Below are 22,972 nucleotides of genomic sequence, written 5' to 3'. Positions count from 1 at the left end.
ACAACAGCATCATTTAGCACATATCTAGGCAGATACATGAATGGGCAGGGAACAGAGGGATAGAGACACTTAGAAAATAGGCGACAGGTTTAGATAGAGGATCAGGATCGGCACAGGCTTGAAAGGCCGAAGGGCCTGTTCATGTGCTGTAATTTTCTTTGTTCTTTGAAGTAAGCCATCAGCCCTTCAAGTCTGTTCCATCATGCTATTCAATTATGGCTGATCCTCTAGCTCAATGCCATATTTCCACTTTCACCCCGTACCCTTTAGTGCCTTGAACGTCTAGAAAATCATGCTGCTTGGATAAGAAGGTATGAGCTATAAACAGCAGCTGGAAAACCTCTCTCGAGCAGACTGGGCAGAGGGAGACCTGATACAAGTTTAGATAATTATGAGGGGCAAACAGCTGACAGTCTTAATCTTCTTCCTAGAATTAAAACGTCTAATATTAGACCCTGTGCATTGAACAAAAGAGGGTGAAAGTTCAAAGGAGATGTGAGGGGCAAGTGCTTTTACACAGAGAATGGTAGATGCCTGGAACACCCTACCAGGGGTGGTGATGGAGGCAGATACAATAGGGGCAGGTAAGGAGTTTTTAGATAAGTACATGAACAAGAAAGGAATGGACAAATATGGACCATGGGCAGGCAGAAGGGATTCGTTTAATTTGGCAAAATGCTCGGCACAACATTGTGGGCCAAAGAGCCAGTTCCTGTGTTGTCCTGATCAGTGTTCTGTTGTCATTTCAATGCTACCAAATCAGAGCCTGTGTTTTGGTTTTAAGAATTATTTAGATGCATACATTTACAACATGAATCAATCTGCTTGGATGTTTCTGACATAGCCCTCTGGAATTAGAATGTAGGTCTTCTAGTTTTGAGGTAGAGATGCCACCACTGCACTACAAGAGCCCTCAGTGGCCAGGAAGGTTGGCTAATGGTAGAGGTTCAGCCAAGATCTCACTGAAAGTTGGGGTAGGGCTAGAGGAGTCAAATGTCATACTCTAGCCCCTTATCCTTGCGATCTTACCCTGATATTAAGTGCCTGTCTCCCCAGCTCACAACAAACATCAAGCAATGATTGATTTTCTCAATTCCCAGGTGCTTCTCACTCTGCAACAAGGCATGACATCTGGGGGCATGAAACCCCACCCCTCAGTCGCTGAACGGAGTTCTCTGTGTCTCCTGGTGTAAATCTGAATGACAGTAGTGACCCCTCCCTTCATTCCGACCCAGAGGGAACAACGTCAATGGTTCGAATGTGGCTTGACTTATGACTTACCAGACACGGTCACTTCAAACTTGACTGAGTCGTCAATTGCGTCACACAGGTACATCCCTCGGTCCCCCAGTGTAACCTGGCGGATAGTCAGCCTCCTGTAGCCTCTGTTTACTTCCATTGTGGACCTCTTGGTCTGGGCCATCTCGACCCCATCCTTGTACCATCTCACCGTGGCCTCTGGCCGTGAGAGTTCACATGACAGGACAATCTCGCTCCCGGTCAGTACACTCAACACCGGCGAGGAATGGTTCATGATTCTTATAGGAGGCTCTGGATCCAACACAAACAAAGAGTGAGAGAGAGACAAAGAGGAAGAGTGTGTGTGTGTGTGTGAGAGAGAGAGAGAGAGATAGACAGAAAAAGAAAGAAAGAGAAAGCAGTGGGAGGATTTGGGCAAGGAAGATACAAATGGAGAGAGTGAAATAGAGGAGAAAAGAGAAAAAAAGTGAGAGAATGTGGGAAAAGAAGAGAAAATAAGAGAGATTGTGAGGAAGAGTCGAGGAATGACGGAACATAAAACAGTGAGACTGCGTTGGACACTTGGACAGAGAGTGGAAAAGCAGAAAGAGACTTATTGCGAAGAATCCCTGTCCACAGTGCTCTCCTGGATTTGTGTTACAGTAATAGTGACCTGGTCACTCTGTTCAAGGTGAGACATTCATGTGGTGTTCAGAGGAACAAGAATGCTCTTGTTGATAAATGATTTGGAGAAGCCGGTGTTGGACTAGGGTGTACAATGTTAAAAATCACACACCAGATTATAGTCCAATATGTTTATTTGGAAGCACTTGTTTTCGGAGCACTGCCCCTTCATCAGGTGATTGTGGAGAGTAATATTGTAAGACACAGAGTTGAAGCACTATAAAGTTTTGCTATAAATTGTTGTGTGATTTTTAACCTTGTTGTGACACACAAAGAATTTTTTTCTGGTCTTCTTCAAATATGACACTGATATTGTGAAAAATACATCCACAACAATGGGCTAAACTCAAGATTAGGAGCCAACAACTTCAGACAATGATCAGGAGACATTTCTTCCCCTCAGGAAATGACAAACGTTTGGAATTCCCCACAGTAGAGGAAAGTAGATCCTCACTCATTGAGGTATATTCAAGATTGGTATAGAGAGATTGCTTGACTCTTCACAATTGAGGGAAATGTAAAAACTAAGAGCTGAAGGAAGTCATTCAGTGCTTCAAGGCTGCTCTGTCATTACATATAATTATGGCTGATCCTCTATCTCAATGCTATATTCCCACTTTCTTCCCATACCCTTTGATGCCTAGAACATCGAGAAGTGACTGCTGCCTCAATTAGAGGGCATGAGCTATTGCGAGAGGCGAGAGAAACTAGGGTTATTTTCTCTGGAGTAGTGCAGGCTGAGGGGAGGGATCTGATTAAAGTTTACAAAACAATGAGAGGCTTAGAAAGGGTTAACAGTCAGAATAATTTTCCACGAGTTGAAATGTCTAATACTTGAGGACATACACTTAAGATAAGAAATGAGGTGTGAGGGGCAAGTAATTTTACACTGAGCAGTAGATGTCAGGAACACGCTGCTAGGGTTAGTGGTGGGGCAGTTACAATAGGTGTGTTTTGATGCTTGTGGTTAAGTACATGAATAAGCAAGGAAAGGAGGAACATGGGTCATGCGCAATCAAAAGGGATTTGTTTAATTTGGCACCATGTTCGGCACAATATTGTGAGCCGAAAGGGCTGGTTCCTGTGCTGTATTGTTTCATGTTCGAAATGTTTACTATGTCCATTGCTCTCAATATGGGCTCCTCCACATTGGGTAGACAGGATGCCAACTCACGGAATGTTTTCAACGAACATCTCTGGTATACATGAACCAAAAACCCCACTGCCCTGTGGCCAACCACTTCAACTCCTTCTCCCACTCCTCCAAGGACATGCAAGTCTTGGGCTTCTTCCATCATTAAATCCTAGCCACCTGACACCTGGAGGAAGAACTTCTCATCTTCTGCCTTGGGACCCTCTAACCACATGACATCAACGCCAATTTCACCAGCTTTCTCATCTCTCCTGCCCCCACCACATCCCAGACCCAATCCTCCAACTCGGCACTGCCCTCTTGAACTGTTCCACCTGTCCATCTTCCTTCCCACCTGTTCACTCCACACTCCACTCCGAACTTTCGCCATCACTCCCCCTCCCCCACACCTGCATCCATCTATTGCCTTCTCAGCTACATTCACCCCAGTCCTAGTCCAACCCTCCTATTTATCTCTCGGCCTTCTCCCCCACCTCTCCCCACATTCCTGATGAAGGGCTTACGCCCAAAAATCAATTCTCCTCCACCTCAGATGCTGCCTGACCTGCTGAGCTTTTCCAGCGCCACACTTTTCAACCATGTTCTAACTAAATCTAACTCATTCTTAAAAACAAAACACGCAGGCTCTGGGCCACTACTATTAAAATGACGTAGGTGTGACATGACATGCTTCAACTGGGATTAGAATCTGGATCTTCTAGGTCTGAGTTAGAAATGCCACCACAAGAGCCCTAAGTAACCTGCAAGGTTGGTTAAAGGTAAAGATTCAATCATTATCTAATTGAAAGTCAGGGAAGGCTTGAGAGGTCAAATGTCCTACTCCTGCTCCATATCTGTGAGATCTTATCCTGGTATCCTAATTAAAGACTAACTGTGTTTCCCCAACTCACAACAAATATCAGACAATAAAGCATTTTCTCAATTCCAAGGCAGTTTTGGTTCTGCAACAAGACATAACATCTGGATGCGTGAAAACACATCCCTGAGATCATAAAGGCAGTTCTGTGTCTACTGTTATAAATCTTAATGACAGCAGTGACCCCCATCCAGACAGAACGATGTCAATACTTCAACTGTGGCTTCACTTAGGACTCACCGGACACAGTCACTTCAAACTTGGCCGCGTCATTGATTGCATCACACAGATATATTCCTCCGTCCCCCACTGTAACCTGGCGGATGGTCAGTCTCCTGCGTCTTCCATCCACCTCCATCCTGCAGTTCTCGTTCTGCTTCACTTCAACCCCATCCTTGTACCAACTCACCTCGGCCTTGGGCCGAGAGAGCTCACACGTCAGGACAACCTCAGCCCCAGTCAGTACACTCAACACTGGAGACGAACTGTTGATGATTCTTACCGGAGGTTCTAGATACAACACAAAAGGGGAGAGAAAGTATGTGAGTGACAATGACAGAGAGGGGGAGGGAGAGAAATTGGAAAAATTGAGGGCGGAAGATCTAAATGGAGAGAGTAAAATAAAGAGGAACAAAGGGAGGAAGTGAAAGAGCAAAAATGAGGGAAAGGAAGAGAAAATTAGCAAGACTGGGAGGAAGGGACAAGGAAGGAGGAAACATAAACAGCAAGGGTGCACTGGTGATTTGGACAGAGAGGGGAAGAGCAGAAAGAAGCTGGTTGTGAAGAGTCCTTGTCCCCAGTGCTCTCTTTGGTTTGTGTTACTGTAAGGCTGACCCTACCACACTGCAGAAGGTGAGATACGGATATGACATTCAGAGGGACAAGAATGCTTTTGTTCTGACATACAAAGCTTTTTTCTGCTCTTCTTTCATCAGGGCCACTGATGTTGTGAAAAATACAACAATGCTCTATTCGCAGGATAAGGGGCCCGCCATTTCAGATGATGATGAGGAGACAGTTCTTCCTTCAGCTTGTGATAAATCTTTGAAATTCTCCATACCAGAGGAATGTGGAACCTTGAGGTTTATTGAGGTATATCCAAAACCGGGATTGAGAGATTGCTTGACAATTCACAATTGAGAGAGACATGGAAACTAAGAGCTGAAGTAAGCCATCACCCATTCATGTCTACTCCATCATGCCATACAATTATGGCTGATCCTCTAGCTCAATGCCATATTCCCACTTTCACCCATACCCTTTGATGCCTTGAATGTCCAGAAATGGATGCCGACTGGGTTAGAAGGTCTGACCTATAAGGAGTGCCTGGAAAAATAAGGGTTGTTTTCTCTGGAGCATACGAAGCTGATGGGAGACTTGATAGAAGTTTATAAAATTATGAGAGGCAAAGGGCTGACAGTCTGAATCTCCTCCTCAGAGTTGAAATGTCTAATACTAGAACCCGTAGGAGTATGCTTAAGAAGGAAATCAGGAGGGCAAAAAAGGGACATGAGATAGCTTTGGCAAATAGAGTTAAGGAGAATCCAAAGGGAATCTATGAAGACATTAAGGACAAAGGAGTAACTAGGGAGAGAATAGATCAGCAAGGCAGCCTATATTGAGACAGGGAAGGTACGAAATGAGTATTTTGCATCAGTGTTTACTGTGGAGAAGGTCATGGAAGATATAGAATGTAGGGAAACAGATGGTGACAGCTTGAAAAATCTCCATGTTACTGGACGTCTTAAAATGCAAAAAAGTGGATAGATCCTCAGGGTCTAGAACTCTGTGGGCTGCTAGGGAAGTAATTGCAGGCCCCTTGCCAAGATATTTGTATCACCGATAGTCACTAGTGAGGTGCCGGAAAAATGGAGGTTGGCTAACTTGAAGCCACGATTTAAGAAAGGTGGTAAGGAAAAGCCAGGAAACTATAGACTAGTGAGCCTGACATTGGTAGTGGGCAAGTTGTTGGAGTGAATCCGGAAGGACAGGATTTAAATGCATTTGGCAAGGCAAGGACTGATTAGGGATAGTCAACATGGCTTTATGCAAGGGAAATCATGTCTCACAAACTTGATTGAGTTCTTTGAAGTAACGAAGAGGACAAATTAGGTCATCCCTATCTCTGTAATCTTCTCAAACGTCACCATCCTTCAGGATTTCTGAGCTCTTTCTATTCTTATCTATTGATGCTCTTGATTTCAATCATCCTAGCCTCACTGCTTACCATGCCTTCAATTTCCTCAGAAACCATAAGACCATAAGTCATAGGAGCATAAATTAGGCCATTCAGCCCATTGAGTCTGCTCAACTAATAATTTATGGCTGATAACTTTCTCAACCCCATTCTCCCACTTTCTTCCTATAACCTTTGATCCCCTTGGTAGTCAAGAACCTATCTAACTCAGTCTTAAATATATTCAATAACCTGGCCTCCACAGCCTTCTGTGGCAATGAATTCCATAGATTCACCACTCTCTGGCTGAAGACATTTCTCCTTATCTCCATTCTAAAAGGCCTTCCCTTTACTTTAAGGTTATATCCTTGGGTCCTAGTCTCTCTTATGAATGGAAACATGTTCCCAACATCTACTCTTTCCAGGCCATTCAGTTTTCCGTATGTTTCAATTAGATCCCCCCTCATCCTTCTAAACACCAACAAGTATAAAGCCAGAGTCCTCAAACGTTCCACATAGGTTAAGCTTTTCATTCCTTGGATCATTTTCATGAACCTTCTCTGAAAACGCTCCAGTACATCCTTCCTGAGAAATGGGGCCCAAAACTGCAGACAATATTCCAAATGTAGTCTGACCAGAGCATTATAGAGCCTTAGAAGTACATCCCTGCTTTTATATTCAAGTCCTCTCAAAACAAATGCCATCATTGCACTTGCCTTCCTAACTACTGATTCAACCTGCAAGTTTACCTTGCAAGAATCCTGAATTTGAATTCCCAAATCTTTTTGAAAGTGAGCAGACTTATTGTCCAACTCTGCAAAAAGTGTGACATTTGTGAGTGTGACAACCCTTCCCTGAGATCCTGTCATGATTTCTGTGTCTCCTGTTGTAACTCTGAATGAATTTTTTTCACTTGAAACTAAGAGGCGACCTGTTAGAAGGTTACAAAATTATGAGAGGCATAGATAGAAGGGATAGCTGGGTTTTTTTTCCAGGGAGAACTGTTAATTATTAGGGGACATAGGTTTATGGTAAAAGGGGGAAAGTTTCAAGGAGATGTAAGGGCAAATGCTTTCACATGGGGTGTTAGTGCATTCGCAAGCACCTGTCAGAAGAGGTGGGAGAAATAGATACAATAGCAACATTTAAGTGGCATCTTGATAGATACATGAAAGGACAGGGAACAGAGGGATACAGGTCAAACAGGACTACCTGTATGCTAAACAACATACAATTGATAGACACAGCTAAGCAATCCCAAACCCAAATGATCAGGTATATGATTTGGAGTCATGCGGCATCCAGTCATCAATAGTAGTGGACAAATTTGTGGAGGAGGGTCCACAAATCTGCCGATTTTAAATGATGGAAGAGCACAACAACATACAGGTGCAAAAGATAAGGCTGCTGCATTCACAGCAAACTTCAGATAAAAGTGGCAAGGTTCTTGCAAGGATGCCTGCCTTGAAGAAGTTTTCCTCCTCTCTCTACAAGAATCTCAGGGAGTCTCTCTCCCACTGCAACTCCCAGGTCATTTCACCTATTGTACTCTATGCTACTCTCTCCCCACCCCCACCCTCCTCTAGCTTATCTCTCCACGCTTCAGGCTCTCTGCCTTTATTCCTGATGAAGGGCTTTTGCCCGAAACGTCGATTTTGCCTGTCCTCGGATGCTGCCTGAATTGCTGTGCTCTTCCAGCACCACTGATCCAGAACCCGATGATCCATCACAGCCTCCTCCTAGGATACCCAGAAATACAGATACCAGTCTACAGTAAATTTGATTCACTCCATGTGATATCAAGAAATGGTTAGAGGCACTAGATACTATAAAGGCTATGGGCCCTGACAACATTCCAGCAACAGTACTGAAAACCTATGTTCCAGAACTTTTCAGTCCCCTAGTCAAGCTGTTCCAGTACAGTTACAACACTGCCATCTACCATTGTGGAAAATTGCTCATGTATGGGAAGTCCTCAAAAAACAGAACAAATCCAAGCAGGCCAATTACCAATACATCAGTCTCGTCTTGATCATGAGTAAAGCGATGAACGGCGTCATCAAAATGATATCAAGCAGCACCTGATCAGCAATAACCTACTCAGTTATGCTCAATTGGAGTTCTGCCTAGGTTAGTCAGCTCCTGACCTCATTACAGCCTTGGTTTACACATGGACAACAGAGCTGAATTCCAGAGGGGAAGTGAGAGTGACAGTCCTTGATATCAAGGCTGCATTCGACCAAGTTTACAAAATTATGAGGGGCATGGATAGGATAAATAGGCAAAGTCTTTTCCCTGGGGTCGGGGAGTCCAGAACTAGAGGGCAAAAGGTTTAGGGTGAGAGGGGAAAGATATAAAAGAGACGTTTTCACGCAGAGGGTGGTACGTGTATGGAATGAGCTGCCAGAGGATGTGGTGGAGGCTGTACAATTGCAACATTTAAGAGGCATTTGGATGGGTATGTGAATAGGAAGGGTTTGGAGGGATATGGGCTGGGTGCTGGTAGGTGGGACTAGATTGGGTTGGGATATCTGGTCGGCATGGACGGGTTGGACCGAAGGGTCTGTTTCCATGCTGTACATCTCTATGACTCTAAGTGTGGCATCAAGGAACCCTAGCAAAACTGAAATCAATGGTTATCAGGGCAAACTCTCCACTGGTTGGAGTTGTAGCTGGTATATTGGAAGATGGTTGTCGTTGCTGGAGGTTAGTCATCATGGTTCCAGAACATGTCTTCAGGAGTTCCCCAGGATAGTGTCCAAGGCCCACACATTTTCAGTTGTTTCATCAATAACCCCTCCTCCATCATAAGGTCAGAAGTGGGGATTGTTGCCAATATTTGCATAATGTTCAGCATTATTTGTGACTCCTCAGATGCTGAAGTAGTCCATGTTCAAATGCATCAAAATCTGGACAATATCTAGACTTGTGGCAATATCTAGTGGCAAGTAACATTCACACCATAAAAATTCAAGCAATGACTATCTCTAATAACAGACAATCTAACGACCACCCGTTGACATTCAATGGTGTTACCATCACTGAATCCCCCATTATCAACATCCTGGGTGGGTTACCATTGGCCAGGATCTCAACTGGACTTGCCACATAAACACAATGACTGCAAGAGCAGGTCAGAAGGTAGATCTGCAGGGAGTAACTCACCTTCGGACACCCCAAAGCCCATCACCAACTACAGGAAGAAGTCAGTAGTGTGATGAAATAAAACCCACTTGCCTGGATGGGTGCAGCTTGATCAACACTCAAGAAGCTTGACACCGATAAGGGCAAAACTGTCCACTTGACTTGCACTACATTCGCAAACATCCACTCCATCCAACTACAATATTCACTAGCAACAGTGTGTAAAAAGATCCTTAGACAGCATCTTCCAAACCCACAACCACTTCCATCCAGATGTACAAGTGCAGCAGATTCATGGGAACATCACCACCTGCAAGTTCCCCATCAAGACACTCACCATCCTGATTTGAAAATATAACACCATTCCTTCAGTACTACCAGGTCAAAATCCTGGAATTCCCTCCCTTTGGGCATTGTGGGTCAACAAACAGATGTGGACTGCAGCAGTTCAAGAATGCAGCTCACCACCAGCTTCTCAACAGCAACTAGGGATGCACAATAAATCTGCCAGCCAGTGATGCCCACATCCAATAAGTGAATTTTTAAAAATGCCAACACAGAGGCCAAAGATTTTTAGTTTATAAAGGCATCATGTGTTGATGAAGTCTTGGTGGATTGAAGGGCCTGTTCCTCTACCATACCATGACAGCAATGTCCTCTGCCTCCCCACCAAAGGGAATAATATCAATGTTTCGAGTGCAGTTTTACGGAGAACTCCCCAGACATGGTCCCTTCAATCTTGGCCAAGTCATCAACTGAATCACACACATATATGTCCCTTGGTCCCCCATTACAGTCAGACTGATAGTCAGCCTCCTGCACCCTCTGTCCACCTCCATCGTGGACCTCTCACTCTGTTCCACCCCCACCCCATCTTTGTACCATCTCACTTCTGCCTCAGGTTGTGAAAGCTCACAAGAGGACAACCTCACTCCCGGTTAATACACTCAAAACCAGAGACGTACTGTGGACGATTTTCACGAGGGGGTCCAGATGCAACACAGAGTGACAGAGAGAAAGAGAGCAAAGCAAATTACATAAAAGTAAGAAAAAAGGGAGTGTAAAGGAGAGTCAAGTGGAGCAAGGGTGTGATGTGTCTCAGAGAAACAGTGAAGTAGGGAATAGACAAGAGGTATGGACAAAGATCATGAAGTAGAAAGGAAGGGAAATGTAAAAATATAACAGAAGAAAGGATCAGAGAAAGAGATTGAAGGAAGAGAGCGTGAAAGTAAAATGAAGAAATAAATGAGAGAGAAGATCATAATGTGAAAGTGATGCAGAGATTGAAAGAGAGTGAAAAAGAGGGTGAGTTATATTTACCTTGGAAATAATATAGGGCAAATATAACATTGTTGAAAACATGGAATAGAGAATACGTCCATGACCCATTTCCAATGTCTCCATAATGCCTTGAACAATCCCTGTCCATGGTATGCCACCTCTGGTTTGTTTTATCTTAACAGCAACCCTGTCACGCTGCTCAATAGAAGTTCCTAACACGGTGTATTTTAAAATTCATTCATAGAATCTGGGCATCACTGAGTGGGACAGTATTTACTACCCATCCTTAACTGTCCAGAGGGCAGTTACGAGTCAACCACATTCCTGTGGGTCTGGAGTCACAAGTAGGTAGGATGGCAGTTTCCTTCCCTAAAGCACATTTGTGACCAAGATGGGTTTTCCTCAACAATCTTCATCATTAGATACTTAATTCCAGATTTTTAAAGTTGAATTACATGATCTGCCATGGCAGGATTTTAACCCAGGTCCCGAGAACATGATCTATGTCGCGGGATTGATAGTCAAACGATAATACACATTGGGCCATCGCCTCTCCCTTCTGTATTCCTCTAAAGACTTTCAATATCCTCTGTATACTTTGCTCTACCACTCATCTTAGTGTCATCTGCAAACTTTGACACACTACACTAGGTCCTCAACTACAAATCAATTGTAAACAATTGCAGTCCCAACACTGATCTCTGAAATACACCATTAGCCACTGATCTTCAACCAGAAAAACACCCACATATTCCCACTTTTTGCTTTGTTAGTTTAACAATCCTCTATCCTTACTAATACATTACCTGTAATGCTGTGCACCTTCACCTTATGCACCAGCTTTCTGTGTGGCACCTTGTCAAATGCCAACGTTTGGTTCATATCCATCTATATGCTTCCTATTCATGTATCCATCCAGATGCCTTTTAAATGACATAATTTTATCCATTTCCACCACTTTCTCTGGCAGCTCATTCCATACACATACCATCAACTGCATGAAAACATTGCTCCTTAGATCCTTTTAAATCTTTCCCCTCTTATGTTAAACCAATGCCCTCTAGTTTTGGACTCCCCCTACCCTGGGGGAAAGACCCTGGCTATTCACCCTATCCATGCCGCTCATGATTTTATAAACCTCGGCCTCCAACACTCCACGGAAAAAAGCCCCAGCTTATTCAGCCTTTCTCTATAGGTCATCCTCCAATCCTGGCAATATCTTTGTGAATCTTTCCTATAGCAAGGAGACCAAATGTGAACACCATCTTCTATAAATGGTCTAACCAATGTCCTGCACAGCCACATCATGATATCCTAAACCCTATACTCAATTCACTGACCAATGAAGGCAAACATGTATACCTGCAACTTTACTTTCAAAGAACTATGCACCTGCATCTCTAGGTCCCTTTGTTCGACAACACTCCCCAGAGCCCTACCATGGTTTACAAATTCTCATCCTTGTTTTTAAATCCCTCCATTTCCTCTCCCCTTACTATAACTGTAATCCATTCCAACCTCATCACCCTTTGGGATCTCCTAGTGCTTCTTGACCATTCCTGATTTAAATGACTCACCCCTCTGCCACACTGCTGCCCATTCCTTCAATTTCGTTAATGCCAGAAAGTGACTAGCTTTCTCACTCCGCCTCAAACAAATCTGGGAGTGTGCCAACCCATCCCTGAGATCCTGTCAGAACTTTTCTGTGTATCCTGTTGTAACTCTGAAGCAGTTTTTTTCACTTGAACATCTGAGGTTGAGGAGCAATAGTAGTTCCAAAATTATGAGTGGCATAGATAGAAGGGAGAGTCAGAGTCTTTTTCTAATGGTAGAAATGTCGATTACAAGAGGACACAGATTTAAGGAAAACAATGGGAAAGTTTATGAGATAGGAGAGGCAGTTTTTTTACACAAACAGTATTAAATGCATGGAATTCGCTGCCAGAAAGGACGATGGAGGCAGATACAATAGCAAAATTTAAATGGTATCTCGACAGATGCATGAAAAGGAATGAATAGAAGGATACAGACTGCATAGAGGCAAGAGGTTTTTAGTTTAGAAAGGTGTTACATGGCGGCACAGTTTTGGTGGACCGAATGGCCTGTTACTATGCTAGACAGATCTTTGTTCTTTGACAGCAGTGCACCTCATCCCACCAGAGAGAACAATGTCAATGATTCGAATGTGGCTTGACTTACGACTCACCGTAAATACAGGGAGGAAAACTTCTTCAAGGCAGGCATCCTTGCAAGAGGATTCGCAGTAGGGTTAAAATCAACTAGGTAAAACAATGACTGCAGATGCTGGAAACCAGAGCACAGCAGTTCAGGCAGTATCCAAGGAGCAGTAAAATCGACATTTCCGAAACGCCGATTTTACTGCTCCTCAGATGCTGCCTGAACTGCTGTGCTCTTCCAGCACCACTAATCCAGAATCTGGTTTCCAGCATCTGCAGTCATTGTTTGTACCTTAGGACTCACCGGACACAGTCACTTCAAACTTGGCCAAGTCATCAACTGCATCGCACATATATATTCCTTGGTCGTCCATCACCGCTGGGCAGATGGTCAGCCTCCTGCACGTTCCATTCACCTCCATTGTGGATCTCTCACTTTGCTCCACTTCCACCCCATCCTTGTGCCATCTCACCTCTCCTTGGGGCTGAGAGAGCTCACACGAGAGGAAAATTTTACTCCCGGTCAGTACGCTCAATACTGGAGAGGAACTGGTGATGATTCTCACCGGAGGTTCTGAATCCAACACACAGAGACAGAGAGAGAGAATGAGGAAAAAGAAGACAGAGAAGGAGAGAAATGAAAGGATGCAAGGCGAAGGGTCAATGAAAGCAATGGAAAGCAAGTGGTTGAATGTTAGTGGGGTGAAGAGACATAGGAAAAGCAGAGAAAAACTTGAGGAGGAAGGGAGGCTTGGAGCCAGAACATAAAATAGTGAGATACGGAAATATTAAAATACAGCAGGAAATATGAATGTGAAAGAGAGGGAGAGAAATGAATTGGACAGGTGCAGCAGAATTTGGAATGAATTACAAACAGAAAGATAAGAAGGAAGGTATTACAGTAATAGTGACCCTATCACACAGCTCAAATTGAACTAGTGGCTTGGTGTTTACAGGGACAGGAACAATATCATGTGCAACACAAAAAATCTTAAATCCTAAGGGGTAGTGTCAGTTTTCACCTGTGCACTGTAAACACCCAGCTCTAATTCATTACATCAGTCTCAATTCCTCCACTATTGGCTATTTTGGAAACTTCAGATAGTTAAACAGCAGGGAAATTGAAGCCACTGTTTTGGTCGCCTCTCTAAACTCCATTCCTTAGCAACTCAAACCATTCTTTCCCTGGCAGCAATGTGAGGTTATATGAATCTGGAGAATTGATAATCTCAGCAAAGGAGGGCAAAAAGCTGTTTTTTAAAAAAATGGCAAATGATTATGATTGCAAACTAGCAAGAGACATAAAATGGAACTGTAAAAGCTTCTCTAGGTTGTTCTTTATTCAGTTGGGGACATGGGCATAGTTGGCAGACCTAGTTGCCCTTTAGACGATGTTGGTAAGCTGCTTTCTTAAAGTCCATGTGATGTAAGCAGACCCAGAATGCCCTAATGGAAGGATTTTGACCCATCAACAGTGAAGGAATGGCAATATATTTCCAAGTGAGGATAGTGAGTGACTTGGACGGAAACTTGCAGATGGTGGTGTTCCCATCTACTGCCCTTGTTCTTCGATATGGTATTGGTCATAGGTTTGGAAGGTGCTGTCTAAGGGTATTTTGGAAAATTCGGCATTGCTTTTAAATGATACATACTGTTGCAACTGAGTGTTGAGTGGTTGCTTGTGGATGTGTTGCCATTCAAGCAGGCGGCTTTATCCTGGATGGTGTTAAGCTTTTTAAGTGCTGTTGGAGCTGCACCCATCCAGGCACGTATATTCTATCACAATCTTGACTTGTGCCTTACAGATGGTTGACAGGAAATTATGAAAAGAAAAAGATTAGGTAGGCCAAACGTAACTGTTCCTGATTTAATTAACTAACAAATCCCACCTCTCCCCCATTGCTGGCCATGTCTTCAGTTACCTTGAAGTAAGGAATTGAACAACTTTCTCATTCGGCTTCTATATCAAGGCATGACATCTGATAATATGACAATCTATCCCTGAGATCCTGTTGTGATTTCTCCCTGTTGTAACTTTGAATGAACGCAGTGCCCTCCCCACCAAAGGGAACGATGTCAAGAGTTAGAGAGTGCGGCTTGACTGGGGACTCACCAGACACAGTCACTTCAAACTTGGCTGAGACATCAACTGCGTCGCATAAATATGTTCCTTGGTCCCCCATAGTAGCAGGGTGGATTGTCAGCCTCCTACATCTTCCGTCCACCTCCATTATGGCCCTCTCACTGTGCTCCACCTCCACTCCATCCTTGTACCATCTCACCTCTGCCTCAGGCTGCGAGACCTTGCACAAAAGAACAAGCTCACTCCCGGTCAGTACATTCAATGCCGGAGAGGTGCTGTCGACAATTCTCACTGGAGGATCTAGATCCAACACAGAGATGAGAGAAAGAGAGAGGAGTGAGAGAGAAGAGTGAGGGAAATTAGCTAAAATATAAAGGAAGGGAGTGTGAGGAGGAGTGACAAAGAAATTCAAAGAGGAAAATGATTGTTAGAGAGCAGGGCAATATACAGAAAAAAGCAGAGGAAGAGGAAGATAGGGAGATAGACAGAGGAGGAAGAGAGGCATGCAGAAGAATATGAAATTAAAAAATCATAATGGCACAAAGAAATAGAAAAAAGAGAAATAAGGATAAAGAGATAGAAAAAGACAGAACCAGAATTAGAAAAAGAAAAACATAATATGAAAGAGTGAGAGAGAAAGTGATTCAGAGAATGAAAGAAAATGAAAAAGATGAAAAGAAAGTTGGTACAGGGCAGATATAATTTTGTTGAAATTACAGGATAAAGAATATTCCCATTGCAATGTTTTCAATAGATCACACCAAAATACTATAAAGTAGTTACTGGATCACATTTAGTTGGCGAAGAAGACAGAAACATATTCAATCTTAATGTGGAAAGACGTTGAGGAACTACTGAAAAGTTTTTTGCTCCATACTGAAATCCCCCTATAGTTGGGGATTTCATGGCAAGTCAAGAGCAGTTAAATAGCTGTGATGATAGAATGAATGGACAACTTCTAGGAAATAGCAGACAGCTGGTTGTTGGAATCCAGGCTGCAGAAAAGTCCTAGGAGTAGAGGGAGCTCTGAGGAGCCCTGTGTCACTAAGGGTTCAGAAGAGCTGTGAGGATGAAGGGAACTTTCTACCTGTGCAACTAAACCACATTAGAGCTTAAAAATAAACTCAGGCAGTACTGGGTCAGTGAAGCTTACTGTGTCTGGATTTAAGTGCTGGAGTGTAGTTTCTAGACATCAAGAGAGTGCAGACCAAGAGAACAAGGTGGAATTTAGTGAACATCAGCAATCATGGTAGAGGTTTCAAGGCTTAATCGTCAAAAAAGAAGAAATGGAATCTTTTGTGAAGCTTCGATGTGAATGAGTGACCCACATCATCATTAACGTCCAGAGGAGTTGCTAAGAGATCAAGTCTCGGACATGTTTGCTATCTGATATGTTCAGTGGTGCTGTTCAACCGTGGATTCTGCCACTCAAAGATGCTTCATATTCTACCATCCTAAATTTAATATAAATCATATTGAAATTTGCAGAGTCCGAACATTTCTTTGTTAATATTCTCTGCATGAGTTGTTTGAGTAAGCTTTATTTACAATACATGTTTTTTTGTAAATTGAAGAAACCTGGCTGACAAGTTTCTAATACTAAACCAGATTCTCTAGGATGTTGTGGTTCTGTTCACCGAGCTGGGAATTTGTGTTGCAGACGTTTCGTCCCCTGTCTAGGTGACGTCCTCAGTGCTTGGGAGCCTCCTGTGAAGTGCTTCTGTGATGTTTCCTCTGGCATTTATAGTGATTTGTTTCTGCTGCTTCCAGTTGTCAGTTCCAGCTGTCCGCTCCAGTGGCCAGAGGCTCCCAAGCACTGAGGATATCACCCATACAGGGGACGAAACATCTGCAACACAAATTCCCAGCTCGGCGAACAGAACCACAACAATGAGCACCCGAGCTACAAATCTTCTCATAAACTTTGAATTCTCTGGGATCTTTGAGCTCCACCTATTTTTGCCTTTTGACTATTCTTGATTTCAATCATTCCCGTTTCCCCCCTCCAACCATTCCACTACTGACCATGCATTTAGTACCCTTGAAGCCAAAAATTAATAAATGCTCTCACTCTGCCTCTGTAACAAGGCAGGATATCTGGGAGCATGACAACTTATCCAGAGATCCTGCTGGGATTTCTCTGTGTCTTCTGTTATAACTCTGAATGAAAGCTGTGCTCTCCACACCACATGAAAGAATGTCAATGGTTCAAGTGCGGCTTGACTGAGGACTCACCAGACACAGTCACTTCAAACTTCGCTGAGATGTCAACTGCTTTGCACACATACGTTCCTTGGTCCCCCAGAGCAGCTGGGCAAATGGTCAACTTCCTGTACCCTCTGTCCACCTCCATCATGGATCTCTCACTCTGCTCCACCTCCACTCCATCCTTGTACCATCTCACTTCTGCCTTGGGCTGTGAGACCTCACACGAGAGGACAATTTCACCCCCAGTCAGTACACTCAACAGCGAAGAGGAACTGTTGACAATTCTCACTGGAGGCTCTGGGTCCAACACAGAGAGAGAAAGAAAAATTAAGAAAATCAAGAAAAATATAGAAGAAGAGCAAAAGGAGTACTGTGCAACAAGGAGAGAAAAACAAAACGAGAGACAGCAAGATGTGACTGGTAGAGGGAGTGAGAAAGGAGGTAGAGAAAGCATGAGATGGAGAAACACAGACAGAAGAGAGTACTGCTCACTCTGGGATTGCACACCCAGACTTGGTGGGACCTCAGGTTTGTATGGCCTGAAGAACAGTACTGAATCAGTTGCGCGTTTAACAAAGAAGGAGGCCATTTGGTCCCTCCAAGCCCATTATACCATTTAATAAGACGCATGACTGATCAGAGCTTGAGCTTCAAGCATCGTCCCCCCCACCCCCCCCCCAATCTCATCTTTTGGCATTGCCCATGAACAGCCTGCCCTTTGAATCCCTGTCTGGACTTCACCCCCATACAACTGCACCATACCCCATTAAAACATCAGAGGAAATAGTTTTTCTATTGATCCTGTCAACATCTTTTATTAATTGAAGGACCTGAATCAAATCACTCCTCACTCTTTTTGTACAATATTGGTACTGCCCTAACTTTGAGCCAGGGGCCTAGCTTAAATTGCCACCTACTCCAGAGGTATGTAACAACATCCCAGAACAAGTTGATTAGAAAATATTTCTGAACAAACCTAATCTGTGCCACCAGCCCTCATGCTTTAACATTTGAATCTACTGTGAAGGACCACTGAATTGTTATGGCTCACAATGTGGCCATTCATAAAGTCATAGAGATGCACCTCCAAACAACCCTCTGCAATTCATGCACAAGGTAAAGAAGATGAATGGCATGCTTGCATTCATCAATCACACCAGTGAGTATAGATGTTGGCAAGTCATGTTGCAGTTACATAAAACACATTTATATTCTGTGCAGTGTGGACACCACACTACAGGAAGGATGTGGAACGTAGGAGAGGAAGCAGAAGAGGGTTAACAGGATGTTGCCTGGGTTGGAACATATTAGCTATAAGAAGAGGTTCGCCAAACTTGGATTATCTTCGCAAGAGGGTTGAGGGCTGAGGGACAACCTGATCCAGGTAGTAAAATATAAAACTATGAGAGGCATGTATAGGGTGGATAGTCAAGAGTCTTGAGCTAAAATGAAAATATCAAATCCAAGGGGCCTTAGTTTAAGGTGAGAGGGGTAAAGTTTAGAGGAGATAGTGGAATAGAGATGTACATCATGGAAACAGACCCTTCGGACCAACTTGTCTATGCTGACCAGATATCCTAGGATAATCTAGTCCCATTTGCCAGCACTTGGCCCATATCCCTCTAAACTCTTCCGATTCATATACCCATTCAGACGCCTTTTAAATGTTGTAACTTTACCAGTTTCCACCACTTCCTTTGGCAGCTCATTCCGTACATGCACCACCTTCTGCGTGAAAAGGTTGCCCCTTAGGTCCTTTTTAAATTTTACTTCTCTCACCCTAAACTTAAGCCCTCTAGGTCTGGATTCCCCCACTCTGGGGAAAATACCTCAGAGATTTACCCTATCCATGACCTTCAAGATTTTATAAACCTCTATAAGGTCACTCCTCAGCCTCGAACGCTCTAGGGAAAACAGGCACCAGCCTATTCAGCCTCTCCATATAGCTCAAACCCTCCAACCCGAGCAAGATCTTTGTGAATCTTGAAAGGGTTCAGAAGAGACTTACAATATCCTTCCGATAGAAGGGAGGACAAAATTGCACAGTATATTCCAAAGGAGTATTAACCAATGTCCAACACAGTCGCAACATGACCTCCCAACTCTTAAGGGCGGCACAGTGGCTCAATGGTTAGCACTGCTGCCTCACAGCGCCAGGAACCTGGGTTCAATTCTGGCCTCGGGCAACTGTCTGTGTGGAGTTTGCACGTTCTCCCCGTGTTTGCGTGGGTTTCCTCTGAGTGTTCCAGTTTCCTCCCACAATCTAACAATGTGCAGGTTAGGTGCATTGGCAATGCTAAATTGTGTTCGGTGCAATAGTCAGGGGTAAATGTAGGGTAGGGGAATTGGTCTGGGTGGGTTACTCTTCAGAGGGTTAATGTGGACTTGTTGGGCCAAAGGGCCTGTTTCCATACTATAGGGAATCTAATCTATACTCAATGACCTGACCAATAAAGGAAAGAATACCAAATGCCTCCTTCACTATCCTCTCTTCCTGCTACTCCACTTTCAAGGGACTATGAACCTGGATTCCAAGGTCTCTTTGTTCAGCAATGCTTCCCAGGGCCTTACCACTAAATGTATAAGTCCTGCTCTGATTTGCCTTTCCAAAATGCAACATCTCACATTTATCTAAATTAAACTCCATCTGCCACTCCTCAGCCCATTGGCCTATCTGATCAAGATCCCATTGTACTCTGAGGTAACCGTCTTTGCTGTTCACTACATCTCCACTTCCGATGCCATCTGCAAACTTACTAACTATATCTCCCATGTTCACATCCAAACCATTTATGTAACTGATGTTAGCAGTGGACCCAGCATTGATCCTTGTGGCACAGCACTGGTCACAGGTTTCCAGTCTGAAAAACATTCATCCACCACCACCTTCTGTCTTCTACCTTGGAGCCATGGTTTTGTATCTGTATGTATCCAAATAGCTAGGTTCTCTCTGTATTCCATGTGACCTAACCTCGCTAACCAGTCTACATGTTGAACACATTACTGAAGTCCAGATAGATCACATCCACTGCTCTGCCCTCATCAGTTCTCTTCATTACCTCTGCAAAAAATTCAATCAAGTTTGTGAGACATGATTTCCCATGCACAAAGCCATGTTGAATATCCCTAATCAGTCCTTGCCTTTCCAAATACATGCAAATCCAGTCCCTCTGGATTCTCTCAAAAACGTATCCACCATGGATGTCAGGGTCATGGGTCTGTAGTTCCGTGGCTTTTCCTGACCACCTTTCTTGAAATAGTTGCATCAAGTTAGCCAACCTCCAGTCTTCCGGCACCTCACCTGTGACTATACAAATATGTTACAAATATCCCAGCAATCACTTCCCTAGCTTCCCACAGAGTTCTAGGGTACGTCTGATCAGATCCTGAGAATTTATCCATCTTTATGAGTTTTAAGATATCCAGTAACATGGACATTTTTCAAGATGTCACCATCTATTTCCCCATATCTTCCACGTCCTTCTCCACAGTGAACACTGATGTAAAATACTCATTTCGTATCTCCCCTTCTCTTGTGCTCCACATACAGGCTGCCTTGCTGATCTTTATGGGGCCCTATTCTTTCCCTAGTTACGCTTTTGTCCTTAATGTATCTGTAAAGACCCTTTGGGTTCTCCTTAACTCTATTTGCCAAAGCGAAGAAGGGCTTATGCCCAAAACGTCGATTCTCCTGTTCCTTGGATGCTGCCTGACCTGCTGCGCTTTTCCAGCAACACATTTTCAGCTCTGATCTCCAGCATCTGCAGCCCTCACTTTCTCTCAAAGCTATGTCATATCCCTTTTTTGCCCTCATGATTTCCCTCTTCAGTATACTGCTACTGACTTTATACTCTTCTACGGATTCACTCGATCTCTGCTGTCTATGCCTGACATATGCTTCCTTCTTTTTCTTAACCAAAACCTCAATTTCTCTAGTCTTCCAACATTCCCTACACCTACCAGCCTTGCCTTTCACCCTGACAGGAATATACTGTCTCTGGACTCTCATTATCTCATTTCTGAAGGCTTCCTATTTTCCAGCCGTCCCGTTACCTGTGAACATCTGTCCCCAATCAACTTTTCAAAGTTCTTGCCTATTACTCTCAAAATTGGCTTTCCTCCAATTTAGTACTTCAACTTTCAGATCCAGTCTACCTTTTTCCATTAATATTTTAAAACTAACAGTATTATGGTCGCTGGACCCAAAGTCCTCCCTCATTGAAACCTCAGTCATCTGTCCCACTTTATTTCCCAAGAATAGGTCAAGTTTTGCACCTTCTCTAGTAGGCACATTCAGGTACATGCTTAACAAATTCCTCTCCACCTAAACTCCTTAACACTGTGGTAGTCCCAGTCTGTTTGGAAAGTTAAAATCCCCTACCAGAACCACCATATTATTCTTACAGATAACTGAGATCTCCTTACAAATTTGTTTCTCAATTTCCCTCTGACTATTCGGGGGTCTATACTAGAATTCCAATAAGGTGATCATCCCTTTCTTATTGTCAGTTCAAGCCAAATAACTTCCCTGGATGTATTTCTGGGACTATCCTCCCTCAGTACAGCTATAATGCTATCCCTTACCAAAAACGCCACTCCCCCTCCTCTCTTGCCTCCTTTTCTACCCTTCCTGTAGCATTTGTATCCTGGAATATTAATCTGCGAGTCCTGTCCATCCCTGAGCCACAATTCTGTACTTGCTATGATATCCCAGTCCCATGTTCCTAACCATGCCTTCAGTTCATCTGCCTTCTCTGTTAGGCCTCTTGCATTGAAATAAATGCAGTTTAATTTATTAGTCCTACCTTGCTCTCTGCTTTGTCCCTGCCTGCCCTAACTGTTTGACTCGCTTCTTTTCCCAACTGTACCAGTCTCAGATTGATCTCTTTCCTCACTATCTCCCTGGGTCCCAACTCTCCCATCTTACTAGTTTAAATCCTACTGAGCATCTCTAGCAAATCTTCCTGCCAGTATATTAGTCCACTTCCAATTCAGGTGCAATCCATCCTTCTCGTACAGGTCACTCTGCCCCAGAAGAGATTCAATGATCCAAAAATGTTAATGCTTTTCCCCTGCACCAGCTCCTCAGCTACACATTCACTGTTCTCTCCTCCTATTCCTATCCTCTGTAACTTGTAGCACCGGGAATTATCCAAATATTACCATCCTCAAAGATCTCCTTTTTAAATTCCTGCCTAACTTTCTATATTCTCCCTTCAGAACCTCATCCTCTTCCCTTCCTATGTTGTTAGTTCCAATGTTACAACAACCTCCTGCTGGTCCCTCTCCCCTCTGAGAACAGTCTGCACCCTTTCTGAGATAACCTTGATCCTGGAACCAGGGACACAACACACCATTCTGATTTCTCACTGCCGGCTGTAGAAATGTCTGTCTGTGCCTCTGATGAGAGAGTCCCCTATCACAATCAATTGCGTGGAACCTGACGTACCCCTCATTACATTGGATACATTCTCGGTATCAGACACTTGACTGCTGTGGTTCTGTTCGCCGAGCTGGAAGTTTTTGTTGCAAACATTTCGTCCCCTGTCTAGGTGACATCCTCAGTGCTTGAGAGCCTCCTGTGAAGCGCTTCTGTGGTGTTTCCTCCGGCATTTATAGTGGCCTGTCCCTGCCGCTTCCGGTTGTCAGTTTCAGCTGTCCACTGTAGCATCCATCACATCCCCTAGCTGAGAAGTTTTCCTCCTCTCTCTACAAGAATCTACTCTATGCTACTTTCTCCCCACCCTCCTCTCATTTATCTCTCCACCCTTCAGGCACTCTGCCTGTATTCCTGATGAAGGGCTTTTATCCGAAACGTCGATTTTACTGCTCCTCGGATGCTGCCTGAACTGCTGTGATTTTCCAGCACCACTAATCCAGAATCTGGTTTCCAGCATCTAGAGTCATTGTTTTTACCTAGCTGATTTTAACCCTACTGCGAATCCTCTTGCAAGGATGCCTGCCTTGAAGA

At 43.7% G+C, this 22,972-nt stretch overlaps 1 protein-coding gene across 18 annotated transcripts in view; it reads right to left on the bottom strand.

Annotated features, from left to right (window-relative positions):
* obsl1a (obscurin like cytoskeletal adaptor 1a) overlaps nucleotides 1-22,972 on the bottom strand; it is a 297,489-nt gene that overhangs the window by 183,168 nt on the left and 91,349 nt on the right. For 14 of the 18 annotated variants that reach the window (XM_043694326.1, XM_043694325.1, XM_043694327.1 and 11 more), the window contains 4 exons: nucleotides 17,029-17,298; nucleotides 14,824-15,093; nucleotides 13,015-13,284; nucleotides 4,173-4,442 (listed from right to left, as the gene is read on the bottom strand). In XM_043694326.1, coding sequence (XP_043550261.1) covers nucleotides 4,173-4,442; nucleotides 13,015-13,284; nucleotides 14,824-15,093; nucleotides 17,029-17,298 — 1,080 coding nt within the window. Of the gene's footprint in view, nucleotides 1-1,281; nucleotides 1,552-4,172; nucleotides 4,443-13,014; nucleotides 13,285-14,823; nucleotides 15,094-17,028; nucleotides 17,299-22,972 lie in introns of all 18 variants that reach the window. The other 4 variants (XM_043694341.1, XM_043694330.1, XM_043694329.1 and 1 more) reach the window with 4 other exon arrangements.

This window comes from Chiloscyllium plagiosum, chromosome 7, assembly GCF_004010195.1.
Source record: "Chiloscyllium plagiosum isolate BGI_BamShark_2017 chromosome 7, ASM401019v2, whole genome shotgun sequence".
Taxonomy (NCBI): Eukaryota; Metazoa; Chordata; class Chondrichthyes; order Orectolobiformes; family Hemiscylliidae; genus Chiloscyllium; species Chiloscyllium plagiosum.
The sequence above is the reverse complement of the archived record's forward strand: the minus strand, read 5'-3'. Positions and strand labels throughout refer to the sequence as shown.